Source organism: Lipophrys pholis (genome assembly GCF_963383615.2).
Source record: "Lipophrys pholis genome assembly, chromosome: 16".
NCBI classification, from domain to species: domain Eukaryota; kingdom Metazoa; phylum Chordata; class Actinopteri; order Blenniiformes; family Blenniidae; genus Lipophrys; species Lipophrys pholis.
Genome location: NC_137634.1, coordinates 18,954,512 through 18,970,338, shown reverse-complemented (window position 1 = coordinate 18,970,338; position 15,827 = coordinate 18,954,512). Strand labels below are relative to the sequence as shown.

At 39.8% G+C, this 15,827-nt stretch overlaps 1 protein-coding gene across 4 annotated transcripts in view; it reads left to right on the top strand.

The window, feature by feature from the left end:
- Window positions 1-3,469: 3,469 nt before the first annotated feature.
- The window catches only part of aff4 (AF4/FMR2 family, member 4), a 31,758-nt gene continuing 19,400 nt past the window's right edge, over window positions 3,470-15,827 (top strand). For 2 of the 4 annotated variants that reach the window (XM_080483607.1, XM_080483605.1), the window contains exon 1: window positions 3,470-3,771. Coding sequence is in view for 2 of the 4 variants with exons in the window: in XM_080483606.1 (XP_080339732.1) it covers window positions 14,031-14,047 (17 nt within the window). In the remaining 2 variants the exon portion in view is untranslated. Of the gene's footprint in view, window positions 3,772-7,463; window positions 14,048-15,827 lie in introns of those variants that run through there. The other 2 variants (XM_080483606.1, XM_080483604.1) reach the window with 1 other exon arrangement.

The following is a 15,827-nucleotide window of genomic DNA, read 5'->3' as shown; positions in this document are numbered from 1 at the left end:
GCAGGTGACCATATTTGATAATAATCTTATAATGATAAAAACATGACTTTCATGCTGAAGCTGCTGTTGCAGGTCTGTTTAGACGTCACACCTACTCTGGCAAAGCGTTGTCTTCCAATCAGTTGACCTGATTCATCCATCCATCCATCAACCCTTGTGGGGTTGCAGGTTGCTGGAGCTGATCCCAGGTGACTGTGTGCAAAGGGCAAGGTACAAACACACATCACATTACAGGGTAAACACTGAGTCACACACCCGTTCAAACCTAAGGGCAATTTTGGCTCAATTGCATGCTGACAGACTGAGAGGAAACCCGAGTTTCCATAGAAAACTCAAGCATGCGCAGAGAGACACCCCACAGAGAAAATCTCTCAAACTTTTCACGATGAAGCCAATGTGCTGCACCCAATTGGTGCAATTTGCTTATAAACTATCTGCTGTGCCGAAGTGAAGCATTGCACAACAATTATTGCAAGCTATTCAAACATAGGATTTATTCTGTGGCCATTCTTTCGAAGAAATTCATTGAAGAATCTATCAACTTTTGAGACTTCTTAAGCTGGTCATGCTGAAATATGTGATTTTTGTCAACATGTTGCTTGTCTGCATGTCAAATCTATCATGTGTAAGGGGTAAATTGTGTTTTACAGTGAAGTCAAAGTCGGGGTGTCTTAACATATAGTACCCAGACGCAAAACCGGAACTGCAGAGTCCAATCCAGCTTGAGGGATGAAATAAGATAATACAGTACATTTCTCAATAAAATTAATTGATTATTATGGAACTTGAATGAAATTACTATATTAGTCGAAAGAAAAATAGTAAAATATAGAATTTAACAGCTGGTAGGAGTAAAGTCAAAGTGACCTTTTTGTCAATTTTGCTATACAGAACACACAGTGGAATGAAAATTTAACCTCGCTTGCACTCCTACAGTGTAGACATATCTCACCCAAAGTAAAAATAAAGAGACAATAGACAAAATATGTCACCCAAAATAGAATAAACATCTGAACATAGAGAATATAGAAAAGAAAACGAGTGCAACAGGATTTTTTTTAAAATAGACGTTAAAAAAGTCAAACATGCTATATACCCCTGTAATTGTCCATGCATATGGATTGTGTGCATAAGACCTCACCGCAGAAAAAGTCAAATGCCTTGGTTTGCAAGCAAAATGAGTGTATACATATACGTTTTTGCACTAAAATTAAACAGTTATTGTTAAAAGGTTTTTATATTAGTGTTTTTAACGGTATGACCCAGTTGATATTCACTGGGGGGTGTATGTGACCCCTGCTTTAGAGCCTCCAAGTATTCTTAGATGACACTCAGTTGTTTAAATTCATGCTTTTATGGAGTGTTAGAGCTGGACCAATGACAAAATTAAACAGGAAAAATGTCAAACTATTGTGAACGTATTGTTACGTAACTAATGCAACTTCCTGCACACACATGCACATGTTTCTAAAAACGTGCGATGGCTTTGTGTAACTCATTCGGCGCCACTTTTCAACTTGTTTATTTTGCAAAGAATCTTGACAGCGGAGTTGCATGTTCTTAGTTGTGTTTTGGAGGAAGATAAACAATCAATCAGCTGCTGGGAACAATGAGGCGCTCGGTGATTTCCGTCCACAACGTCAAGTCCGAGCAACCTGTGCGTCACAGACATGCTGCGTTCACTGACATTAAGGAAATCACACAAGTCCTTAATGACCAGCTGATTGAGGCTGTCAGAATGCTGAAAGGGTTCACAATTTGAAATCAAATGTTCCCCTGAAGTTAAATCAACGATTGACTATGACTTTACATATTTTGCTATACACAATAAATAAAAAATAAATAAAATAGCTGTAAAAAGACAATGTGCCAATTCAAATGACCGCAAGCAGAGGTAAACTGCATATTTTTCTTTCAAAATATTTTCATTACTTTCTTCTCAGCAAATTAAAAAAACTGACAAACACACAGGAAACATAAAATACCACTGTGTACACTGAGATTCAACAGTCCTACAGGTACAGGGTGACCAAATTTCTCGAGAAAGAGTGAGATGACGTATGTTAGTGAGCCAAGTTATTGCACTAATGACAAAAAGGAAAAAGAAAAGGAAATGCAATATATCACATGGTGCCACCTATCAGGTTTTCTATTAACGATCATTAGTATCCTTTCATAGTTCATTTTAATGCACTTCAGTGACCTTTACTCGACATAAAGCCTGACATCCAGCTTGTGACATTAATTACTTTTGGATCCTTCATCATAACATTAATGGCTGGTACATTTAACTATTGAAATATTTTTTCTTACCATCATCACAACAAATATATAGATTGTTCAGTTCAGACAACTTTATTTTTCCCACAAGGGGCAATTCATTTGTAGCTTCCCAGTGTACAGTCATGCATACAGTCATTCACAACATGAATAAATAATCAGTCATTCTGTCAAGAAAGCATTTCAACATTGGACAATTGGAGATGTCGGAACATTGTAAGTAGCCCATGTTTACAATTTTGAGTAAGATGGATCCAGATAAGATAAAAAAAATAAAGGTATAAATGACAACATTATAAGAGAAAAATGAGACAATATAAAAGATAAATCAATAAATGTACAACTCACTTTTTAAGATAATGATAAATGAATGTATTACTATTACATTTCATCATCACCATGTACCAGAGAGAAGTATACATTAACATGTAACATAGGTTTTTTTTCTTCATTTGCACACAATAAGAATATACCACAGAATTATAAGAAGATGAAACCAAACTGTACAGGAGAGGAAAGAAGCCCAAAGGGCTTATATGAAATCGTCCCTCATCAATAAACATTAACTAAATGAAAAATAAAAAAATATCAAAGGGTGAAGCAAATAAAACAAACAATGGAGTTCATTTAAAAAAACAAAAATAAAACAGTCATCTAAACTACATGACATACCAACACAGAATCAGCAGGACACTGTTTAGACACAAGAAGATCATTAAATAATTAATCCTTAAAAGCGACCAAAGAGGGAAACACTTTAAGTAATTTGTCCAGAGAGTTACAGCGTTTGAGCTCACAGAATTTGATAGGAAAGTAGAAACTGCATGTCCTTTGGGTACCTCGTTGGGCAGCATTGGATTTCTGGAAGTAACAGGAAAACGTTGTGGAATGTGTCTGGAAAGTCTTTTTTAGTGCGTGTGAAGATATACATAAATATGCATGTTTAAAGAGTATTGATAGATGGAATTGTTAAAAAAAACTAAAAACTAAAAACTCATGAACACTACATCAAATTATTATCCTCACAAGCGATTCGCAAGTGAGTTTTATGAAAATAGTTTAAAAACATGTTGTTTCATAACAGACACGCACACTGTGTGTACTCACAGGTAAACAATGTGACTCTGGAACTATAAGTCTTTAGAAAAATCCGACGGTCGTGAACGCAGCACCGCTTGGTGCCATCCATGCATTCAGTGCTGTCTGTGGTACCTGCTGGCTGCTTAACTTAGCTAGCAGTCCTACCTATTACTTACTTCTCTTCAGGAGTTATTAATGTGAACGATGGGCGAAATGATTATATCTGGTTCCCCCACTCGGCGTGCGGCTGCATCGTGAGGGGAAGATGAAGACCGTCCACCGGGTGTCGGTATTTTAGCTGTTATAGCATTTTGCTGAATCCATTTTGCGTCTAACTGGAAGTGGAAAAGACAAAGAGAAAAAGAGCTTTCCAATAGCTAGAATGGTTTGGGCCTAAAAAGAAGACAAGAGGTAAGGATTGCCCGAACTCACGGAACACTATTGTTTGCCGACGAATCGTCCCCCATTGCCCATTTGGCGTTTGTCGTGGATGTTAATTTAGTTTTCCGCGAAAGAAATCACTGATTTCCGAGCTAGCTTAGCCGCTATAGCCTAGCCTCCAAACGTTAGTAGCCGGACGGGCTAACGCTACAGGGGCAGGTAGTCCCGGTAGGTAGCGTGTTTAGCCTCCAGCTGGATGATTGGAGCCACTTTCACGGCTGATCGCGGGTTGTTATGTAGTGAAACGACAAGAGGAAATGTTGCCTCCCCGCTTGTGGCGGCGGCTTTCCCGTTGAGGGAATACCGAGTCGCAGTGATGGTGATCGTGTTTTTGTTCCTGTTGTGATACAGCGAACAGGTCATGACGTCTGATGTTTGTTGTGTTTGACAGAATTCACCTCCACTCCGTTACTGCTCATTGATGAATCAACACCATTTATGTGCATACGGTAAAAGTTTGTGTCGAATCTCCTGACGGGAATCCTCGACTGTTGTCTCAACAAGGAGGATCCCATGTTAACTTGCGGTGTGATGAACAGCCAGTAGCATTCCTCTACTCGCCTAACATTTCTTTGTTTTCAGTGCTCTTCACCTAAAGTCCCAGGATCTCAAGCATTTCTTCTTAAGAAAAATCGGGGGGAGATCTGATTTTTATTTATTTTTTTGTTGTTGTTTATTTTTATTTTTGTCTAGAAAATGCCCCAATGCCAGCAGCAAAACTGGATCAATAGCAAAACTGGTGAAAATAGAATTTGAAGTCGGGTTTGGTGAGAATTATGATCACACAAACATGTATAAATCAGTCGATTCTTTACTATGAAACGGTCTAAAAGTAACACTTTAGAGCAGGGGTTTTTTAAATTTCAACTTTATTTGTTGTGACACAGAGTATACGTTTTGAAATTGCACATATTTCACAAAACCAAACAATTACTATGGGAAATGCCTACAATCTCAACTTAAAGCTCATTTTAATGATATATTCTGCTAAAGAATACAGTGAAATCCCCCTTAAACTTTGCCCACAGCTGTTGTATTATAGATGTTTTTATGAACTCACCCTGACACTATCGAGAGCTTGCGAGTTTGCATTTATGCAACAAGGTAGATCGCTTTCATGGCAACATCACCAATATCTTGTCTCGGTCTCAGTGTTGTGTTGTGTCCTCTACTCTTAAGAAACTAGTTTACATTTTTCAAGTTGAACTATACAATTTGCTTCTTGGTTTGGCAGGCCGGACTGGAGCCTCTTGTGGGCCTGATGTTTGCCACCTCTGCTTGAGTTTGATGGCTCATCTTGTCTCCTCTTATGACTTTATATAATCCGAACATGGCCGATACTTAGATACTGTCCAACTGTAAAGTGCCCAATTTATACTCGATGTATGGGACAAGAGATGTAGTCGGAGTCGCGTTAAAATGAAACACTTTCACAGCATTGAACGGATGGCTTTTGGAGTTTCTACTACATTTTGATGTTGTGTAGTTTTAGAAATGATGACCGCAAACTGACCTTTAAAACCAATAAAAATATAGTGTCATATCACACCATATCTTGACAACATATCGTAACACGGACATATCAAGTCTTCCATCATACAATGATAAGATGCTGATTTGATAGTTTAAAAATGTGTCTTGAGTCATTTCAGTTAATCTTAAACATGGACCGAGTGTTGAGTGCTCAGAAATAAAAGGACACCTAATCTTTTCTGGAACAAAAACCTTTCAGAATTTTTCTTTTGACCCTCAGCTTTATTTTTTTTATAAAAAGGACTCACTTCATCTATCCTAAGCCAATTATTTCTTGATTTCAATTATGTAAACACACCAGCAAGAATGTAAAGCCAATTTTACTTCCTTTAAGGCATATAAAAAAATCCATCTGTGTTCACTAAAAAAAAAGAAGCTTTTTATAATTGTATCCATTGTATTGACTTTTTGGCTTACAGCATGTGCTACCATGCGTAAACAAAACCATTTGGTTGTTGTATAAATAAAGTTTGAGAAAAGCAAAAGCAGAGAAAACCTGCACGTCTAATGCCCGCTACACACTGTGTGATTTTTAACAAACTTATAAGTTCACCGCTAGCCACACTGTACGATTGTATAAACCTTGGGTCCGACATGAAGTTTACTGTGTGCAGACTGCACGATGCAACCACAAGCTGAATTGCAGCCCACATAGACGTGAGGCCATGTGACTGCGCAAGACTAAAATGTCATAAGCATGCGCCCATCCATTTATGAAAAAGAACCCCAGCGGAACATGGAACGGAGCCCTCGCCCTTGTGGCATTTATGTGTTTGGAGAGAAATCCTCAAACTGTTTTTTTTTTACCTCACACATGCTTTTCTTTTTAAACGCATTTTGCCACTGTCGCTGCAAAGCATCTGTTTGGGTTTAGCACCAGTGTCGCGCTCGTCAATAAGTAGTACTTGTAACCGACAAACTGAATTTACTCAGTCAAGGTACTGTCAAAATGTAAACATGGGCAGTTCATTACTCTAACTGGTTTTTCTGCAACACAATCTAGAATCGCTCCCAGAGCAGTGACAGTTGTCACGGTGCAAACGTTGTAGAGGAAAAACTGGCATTTTTATCTTTGTGCTTCTTCCGCTTCGTCCCCCGGTGCCACTCCCCGCAGTGTCAACTCAGATGTTCTTACGATTTGCATGAGAACTACAATTGGAAGGCAAAGCAGGAGCCTGTGTGTTTTGGTCTGGCAACGGGACAGCTGATGAGCCTTTTCTGGGAAGCCATTTTACATGGAGCAGGTGGGGGAAGGGCTGGAAACGCATTATAAGTTCAGAGTTCCTCCTCAACACCGTTTTATAATTTCACAGATGCGTGTGCAAATAGGTGACCACAGCGTGATTTGTTTTATTTTTATTTTTTTAACTGGTCGAGTTTTTATGGTGGCCTGAGGTCATGAACTCATTTATAGCATGTAGCCGTGAACTGGTGGTGAAGCTGCAGTCAAGTGTAGGATAATAGTTAGAGTTTGCACTTGGCATGAGTGGTTTATGGTCGTGTCGGTAGTAGAGTTTTTTCCTCTCTTTTTCTTTTTTCAAAACGCTACAAGAGTGATGACGTTGCCTCCGCGTTGAAACCCAACAAAACCCCTCCCTACTAAGCTTAAGATCTTTGTGAAACATTTTCTAAGACTGAACAAACAAATGCTGATTTCTCTTAACCCACTCGTGAAGTGCCGGCACTCCTGCCCTCCGCATGTTTTCGACGTCTCCCGACTCCCACACACCTCAAGTCAATGACTGGGTCGTTATCGAGCTATAACACAGCTCTTAGTGACAACCAGGAGTGGGATAAACTCGCAGGCAGACATCAGGTCAGCCAGGTGAGGTAGTACGTGTGCTGACTGCACAACACGCTGTGTATTTTAATTTGCTTTAATGCATAATGTAAATAGACCAGCTGCTCTGTTGCTGGCCTCTCAGTTACCGGTTTCCCAGTATTTTGTATTCCCGACTTAAATCAATCTGATCAGAAGGCAAATATGTTGTTTGTGATGCAACAACATCGCAGCGTTTCACAATACGTGTAACACACAGACTGAAGTGCAATAAACGATGTTTCCATTCACTGTGCACACATGCTCTGCATGTTAACATATTTAGCTTTTCAGATGGAGCCCGGTTGCCTGAGATTGTGGTGGCAATATATCACATTTCACTTCATTATTTAGTCATTATTTCTCGCCGTGTGACAACAGAGCAGAAGTCAAGTAAAATGACAGAAAACGACAAAATCAACCAAACTGCTCTGCTTCTGAAATGCTGACGAGAACTACATCTGATCCAATAACAACAACAAATATCTGCACGGTTGCAATGGATTGAGACTGGGTCCAAAAAGAGAGTGTGTTATTATTTGGAAGCACAAAGACATCAACATTATTGTTTTGGATGTGCTCAAGAGCTGGAAATAATGAATTCCTACGGATAGTCAATAGTTTCGTGAGTATGGAGTGTTACAGTAGCTCATTATATGTCAGACTGGTTTTTTTTTTGTTGTTTTTTTTAACAATGCAAAGCACCGGAATAGGACGATGTGCCAAAAGCTCTGTGACTCTCAGAAGTACATTTTTTGCTGCATAGTGAGAATTCCATGAAAACCAGTGCCTAAAGCCACTGAAGCAAACGGCCTGTTTGAAGCAATGTGAAGCTGCGCTCCCTGTGACGCAGCCCACTGTCAGGTCCTCTCCACTTCCTGTTGGGGTTTTTCTCGGAGGCTCTGGTCTAACTGTTTCCTCTGTTGACAAGGCAAAGGCCACATGATCTGTCAAGATGTTATGGTGACTTGTTTGTCCGTCCCAGACAGAGCCGTGGGTGCGTGCTTTCTTTGGCTTCCACAAGTCTATTGTACACTGCAGTTGTTACTACACTGTGGTTTTGCAGGCTGGATGTTTGGCGAATGAGCGAAGCCTATTTCCGGGCTGCTCAACAACTACAACTGATTGCACAAAAACTGTATGGCTGAGCGTTTGTGTGAATAAACTAAAAGCCGGGGATTGTTTCGGTTGAGTTTTTTCTCCTCATTGATTTTGTCTGCGTCTCCCTTGGCAGAAAAATGTAACTAGTCAAAAGGAAATCATTGCAATCATCTGGTTTCCGTTTTGCTCACTGCTACGCAGAGTAAGAGCTAATTATATCTTCAGCTCAGGTCTGTGAATTCAGAATCAAATTTAATCTTGTTTTTTTTTTACAGAGTAATGCTTGTCAAAAGTCAGTTGTTTGAAGGCTCTTCTGGTGTGTGCCGGTTTAATTAGCTTGAATCTAATCGCACATCAGCAGCTTTCTCGCTCTTCTTTTTCTTTTTCTAATCTTTCAATACTGTTGCTCACGCAGCAAAAAACTCTGCTTCTCAGTGTCCTGACCCCGCGCATCTGTTCTTCTGCTTTTGTTCTCTAGGATGTGAGTTAGGCTCTCTGGAGGCTGTAAAGTCCTGTGAAGGTGAAGCTCATTTAAGCCATTTTGTTGCACGGCGCTCGCATAGATCTGTGCTGCAAGATGCTCATTTTATCAAGCTGCTTTTCAGGTTGCAAAGTGGTAACCTCTGTCATGTTAAACAGATCACATTGATTGGCATGAACGTTTTAGTTTGGTGTGTGTATATTAAAACATGTAACACGTGTATGTATAAAAACAGCATAAACATAAACCTTTTAAATCCAGATTCATGCATAACTATTAATAACTTATGCATCGTGGCTGGTCTTTATGCCAGACGCCCTTCCTGATGCAACCAGGTTTCAAAGCTCGAGTGCTAAACCAAGAACCGGTATTTATTGTTGTGACGCAACTAGCCATTAATTTATTTGAAAATGAGACTGGGGTAAACGCCATGAAAGTTCTGTTTTCCGTATTTAAGAAGGTAAGAAGCAGAAAATTGGATTTGAAAAGAATACTTTTTTTTTTCCTTATTTAATTAAGAAAATCCCCACGATTTCAACTTTACACTGGCCCCAGTCACGCCTCCGAAGACTGTCAAGGTTTATTTAGGCTCCAAGTAGTAGGCTTTAATTTGGGCATGTTTCTATTTAGAGCTAGAAGGATATTTCAGCTTTATATTTAGTCTAGACTCTTCTGACTAACACAATTGTGCCCAATACGGGGGAATCTACTGCACACTACACAAGCTCCCTCTGGCCTCTCAGTTGGGTTAAAGTATTTTTTGACCTCATTTGCTTTTTATCAAAACTGAGAAATCTTTCATGTTGTTGCAGTATAAAATAAGCTATTTAGATCAAGTTTTCTGGGTACTTGTTCTTTCTTGAAGTGAAACAATTCATTTATTTTTTACGTATGTAAGGCGTTCAATTTGAACTAAAAAAAAAAAAAAAGGTGCCGTATGATAAGCTTTGAGCATAAATGTTTGGCAATTCATGTTAGTTTAATGATAACTTAACAATTGAAATGCTTTGGGTAAAACATCTGGTAATTTTCCAGTGTCAGGTGTCAATCACATGTCTACACATCAGTGTGCTGGATGGGAACTTGATTGCACAGTGCACTGCAGTGTTATAGTCAGGTTGACGTTAGCTGAGTGCATGAAAAAGATTAACATGCGGGGAGAAAAATGGAGAATAAGGCCCCGTTGACGCAATGCATCCTTTTTCTTTCTTCAATTTTTTCCGGAGATGTTTTGCAGCGACATTTGATTGTTCACACAGCAATGGAAGAAACATGTAAAATGATGTCGCTAGCACGTAGAGCCACCCGTGGTTGCTTTTGTTTGTTTTTGTAATGGAACCACACACGCATCACGCATGGCGTGTACAAGTGACATTCGTATGGACAGATGACAAAGTTGATAGCGATTACCGGTGACTCTCAATTAGAAAACAAAGTGCAGAGTCCCAACTATTTACTCCGGCTATAGTACACATGCGTCGTAGCAGCATTTTCAGAAATGTGCTTTTCCATCGTGATAAAATCTGAGCATTTTCAAGAAATTCCACTTTGGGCGCCATTTTCAAAAAGTTGCATATTCAGTGGCTCCAACCACCATTGTCTTGTAAGTGGACACCCCAAACACATCAAAAGTTTTGTTTTCACCTGAACACGTCGCGTAAACGGGCTTTGCATGAGTGGTTTGAGACGAATGTCTTCTTTCAGACACGTTCCCCTTGGTGACTCGGGCGTGAACTGTATATTTACTTTTGTTACACCCTTTGTACTCTTCTTGGTTATTCTTATTATGCAATCATTAAAATAAGCATAATCTTTCCAGAGTTGACATTTGGGTGAGGAGTGTCGCTTAGAAAACTAAAAGCCTCTTGGCCAGCTTGATTGGCAGGCTGCGGAGCTTGAATGACGCAGGACTTTCAGAACGTTAGCCAAGATAATTGAGGGACGCGTGTTGTGTTCTGCTAGTAATGTGACACCAAAAACACCCTGAAGTTTTTGTCATCGATGCCAATGGCTGCAAAAAAAAAGGATTTAGCTTTTTCAATTCACATTTAAGTACATGTGCTCCAACGTTGCCACCAAGTTTACCAAAGCTGCTTTGAGTCATGCAAACAATGAAAAGCAAATGGAATGCAAAACAAGCCGACCTTCTTGCTTAGTACATATTTTGGTGTCGGCCGTAAAGCTTCTACCAAACATCTTATCAGTGTAATGTTGGCATCTTAATAGGAAGACATTGCTACTCTCGCCTCTTTGCAAACAGGTTTGCTGCATGTCGAACGCAAAAGTAGCTCCAGTAATAATCTGATTAAGTAGTAAATGTGCAGCAGTCACTGCTTCAGGCGCTGATTGGTAAATACTTGAAGGCCTCCTCTGATTCAGATAATGCACGCCTGCTGTGAGCAGCCATTCCAAACAGTGCTCGGCTGAAATGCTTAAAACATGCCTGAATGAATAGATAGAAGAGGTTGTTTAAAAAACGTGCCAATCAAGTCTTGAGTCTTGTTTTGATATGTTAATTAGAGCTAATCTGGAGAAACTGAGATATTGAAGCAGGGTGACAAGAGAGATCATTTTAAGACCATCTTCCATCAAATATCAACCAAGTGCTTTAATGTCAGAGACGCAGAAAATCAAGCTGATTCTTTTCTTTTGTTGTGAGGAGGAGAGGATGCTTCTTGTCTGTAAATTGAGTAGATAAGTTGTTCCTTTTTGTACTGGCTGCATTGCATTACTCTCTGAGGAATCATTGTTCTCTGACAGTTTTTCAGAGACCTCCTGCCCCGGCTGCATGTGGTCTTGAAAGCAGTGTTTCCCAAACAGCTGCTTATATGAGCCAAGTTTGAAAGGACACTCCCACTGGAATTCCTGCAGTCAGCAGGTTTGCTTCAAAAGCACCAGGGGTGGTGACATTGCCTGCCCATCTATACTACTATATCACTGCTCTTCGCAGTGGTAAAGACAAAAAAAACATTTTTTTGTTGTAGTAAGCGAAAGAAGCAGTTATTTTTTGAGTTGTGTATAACCTTGCTTTTAATACGTAGCTCGGACCTTATTATACTTGGTGCAGAGTATCAAAACCTACAAGTTTTTTTTTTTTTTAGACTTACTTCAGTGGTATTAAATTGCTTTGTAGGTGCTTTGTTTCATTTTCTAATGAGCCCAGCTATCGATTAAATCAAGCAATGGTTTGAGTTTGCTGCTCAAGATAAATGTGTTGTATAACAAAGCGCTGAAAATGCCAGGAAACTCTGCAAACCAAAACCTAGGAAATAAAGAAAGCCTGTGCTTTTATATCAGGATTGACTTGAAATAGTTTGAAACGGAGGAAAAAGAAAAGCCTTCGTCGTAAAGATGTGCAGCTGTTCCCTGGTCTATGCTGTCCCACCCTCCATTTACGCCTGGACTATGTATATCGATTGTATCCATGAAAAAGGGAGTTTCCCCAAGTTTTGGATTCACCATTTTATCTTGCTTTTCTCTCATTCACTTGGCACTATGAGTAAAAAAAAAATCGGAAAAATTATGTGGTGCCAGGAGCCGTGCATATCCCCAAAACATAGTTTTTGTGAAGCCATTAGGTTTTCTCACAATTAAACTCGAAGCAAACACGCTAAAGTAGAAAATCAAGACATTGGAGGACTAAACCTGTTGACGACAGCAAGTGACTTTACTTTTAAAGATATTAGATTGAATTGTACTTTCAGAATCGGTGGTGTAGACTTTGACAAGTACTGTGAAGTATAAAAATACACTTTTTTTTTTTAAGGCTAAAATGTAAAAGTGTTTGTTTGGATTCTCAATAGCACTTAGCCCCTGCTGTTCAAACATTATCAGCAATCGAACAGGACCAGAAAATTAGGATTGTTTTTTGTTTTGTGTTTTGTGTGTCAGAGCTAACTAAGAATCATCTCCCCCCCCCCTCAACACAACATGAAACATTCAGATGGAGAAAACAGATGTAAATTAGCAAGAAACTGTCAGTTTTCACACCACATTGGACTGAATGCAAAGTGCGGCGTTGCTACATTTGACAGCTTGTGTCATCATTGTGCGTGTGGCTGCTGAAAAATCGCCTCGTGTTTGTTACAACCAGCACGCTGTGACTTTAACGGGCTGCATGGGCGCTGGGCCCTGTGCTTCAGGCATACTGGGGGAGGGAGGGCCGTTGTTGATGGAAAGACGACCTACGATTGGCCCGGCCTGGCTGAGGGCCGTGACATCACATGGAGGAGAGGCCCTGTGGTGTAAAATAACATGTCCTTTTATGGGAGGAGGTGGACCGTGCCATTCTAGAAAAGAGGTGAGATTTATTCCCCTCTCTCTGATCCCTCCATGCTGTTTTCCTTCTGCTAGATGTTAACCTTAATTGGCCTGCTACGCTGTCCTATAAAACATCACTGCTGTAAAGTTGTCTCTGCCCGAGCTCATTTATTTGTTTTATACTAATCCTCTCGTTTAAACATTTTATTTGATCATTTTCTACTTAATTTGGAGTATTTATGATTGAGCTCTGAGTAACACTACTTTTTCTTGTTCCCTTCTTGGATTTAACATTTAAAAGTGTAATTTGTTGCGTTGGTTTGATCGATGTGGAGATGTATTTCAGTCGTTAAGAAGGCTTTACAGATTCCTGGTGAGCATTGTGCTCACGCAGTGCGTTCTTCAGATAATTGATATGCTTAATTAAATAAGATTTAAAACATTCCTCTGCCCCTTGCTGAGCATTTCTTTCCTCATTGTTGAAGATTAAAGTGGCTCACAGAGCTGCTTGTCAAGAATCTGGCACTGTTGCAGGAGACTTTCTTTTGCCCGATCTCTCTCTGTCACACACAGCTTTAATGTGTACAAACTGTTGACCCCTCACCCACCGCCCCTCTGCGCATCCCCGCTTCACAATACATGCTTCAACCTCAGGACACCCCGACAGAAACAAAAGCTGCTGCTGCTGCCCCCTGATTTCACCCTAGCATATAACTTACCCCCGCTGTTCGCAGAGGTGGTATCTCCCGAGAACAAGCAGTCGCCTCCCCTCCCTAAGTCAGATTTGTCTCCACTCCAAGGAAATGCACTGTACCTTCTAGTCGAGTAAAGAAACTGTAGTTACACTCTTTCAGCTGGACGCCTACAGATACACTCGGCAAAAAAAAAAAAAAAAATGGAGTGAGGTTGTCTTCATTGAAGAAAGCTGGCGTCCAAATTGAGGCTAAGAAGTCATGAGGAGAATACTTTTGAATCCCAGGGAGATACTTTGAGCACTCCTCCCCTCCTCCTTCCAATGTTTCAGTGGTTGGGGCCATGGCCTCTCAGTCAGGGTAAGAAATGCATTAATAGTTGTCGTCTTTTGTCATTTCTGCTGGTATGTGTGTTAAGGATAAACTGGGAAGTTTCCAGTGTACATATACATGTTCCGGTACAAGCCAGATCAGATAGTTTTATGGACGTTGCCTATGCTTGTTTTGTCACAGAACTCCAGGGCTGTTTTCATAGTACTCAGATAACCATCAGATCGTCTCTTTTTCTGCCTGTGTTGAAGACATGACCTGCCTGTTGTGTTATGAGCTACAAACATATGAGCTGATTAAATTGAGTACAGAGCGAACCGTCTCATCATCTCCGGAGACTTTGACCTTTTCAGTTTGGCACATGGTTAAGTGGCTTCAATATATATTACTGTCTGTTCATGAAGAGTAAAAGAACTGTTAAGCATGTTTTTTAAATTTATTTTCCCCCTGAAGTTGAAACAATTGACCTTTGATACATTACTATGATGGCTATGGATACAATGATTTCAATTGAAAACGCACAAGTTTCATTGCGTTTTAGTTGTCTGTTTACACAAAAACAGGGTTCGGAGCCATTGAAAAAGAAACTTTTTGAAAACTGCTCCCAAGGTAGAACTGTTTGGAAACGTTCTGACTCCACCGTCCACTCAATCCGGAGTAGAAGGTGGAAGTGCTGCTACTGCACACGTGCACCATGGCCATAGTAAATAGTTCTTCTGCACATGCACGAGTAGATGGACAATAACAACAATGGTGGCCTCCGGAGTGTCATGACTCCCAATCCATATTCTCCTAAGACCTGGTAGTTTTATAGTTCAGAGTCATCCATAAATGCGATCTAAGGTTTTCAGTATTTCTATTGTTGCTGTGTAAACGTGACATTTTTGCTGAAACGGAAGTGCAAAATTTATGCGTTTTCATTTGTAGATGAGGCCTGTATCTGGTCTGTTTCTTAATGCAAAGCTAATATGCAAAGTCATTTTCTTTGCTTTAGATGTTAAATGATTAGCATAGAATAAAAGATTTGTTTAGGAGTAGATCCCAGAGCACCTGTGGGAGGGTTTCATGGAAAGCCACAGATACAAACCAACTGCATGTATGTGAGATTTGGACAGAATGCAATATCAGATGCTGCTGCTAGAAATACATTAACAACACTTTCTGATAGGAGTTGATCAACTAGGCAGAGACAACTCTTCATTACTCAGCTTGGAAAACAAAGATTAAATTTTAAAGTGCACTAGAGTGAACATTGGCTTTTTCTGTGAAATCAGGACTGAAGATTGTGTCCATGCTTCTTCCCCAGTTGTTTTGGTGCAATAGACAAAATCTCTCCTTTAAGAATATTTTTGTACAGCGATTATATTTGACAGATTTATCCACACTGTCTTTCTAATGCTAAGCCATTCTCACACATAGTAGCTCTCTTGCACTGAATACTGTTGAATGATCAAAGTGGTGATGTTTAATGGCAACAAGGTGTTTCAACCATCAATAAGCTTAAAAAGTAAAATCTTTTATTTTATTTTATTTTTTTACATTTGCAGTTTTGAATCAGCTCCACTTTGACGCACAGCCATGATGACCATGCTTGAAACAATGTTTACTCCTGACCTCAGCTTGCTCAGATTGCTTTATTTTGGGATTACGTCTGTAATGATTAGAACAGAAATACTCCGGAAGGCTGAGGTTTACAATTCACATTTATCTTGAAACTCACTTTCGCTCACTTCCCGCTTAAAACTTGTCTTTGTCAGTGTTTACTCCCAATTGAAGAAAGAAAAATACCCTTACAAGTAAATGGGATATT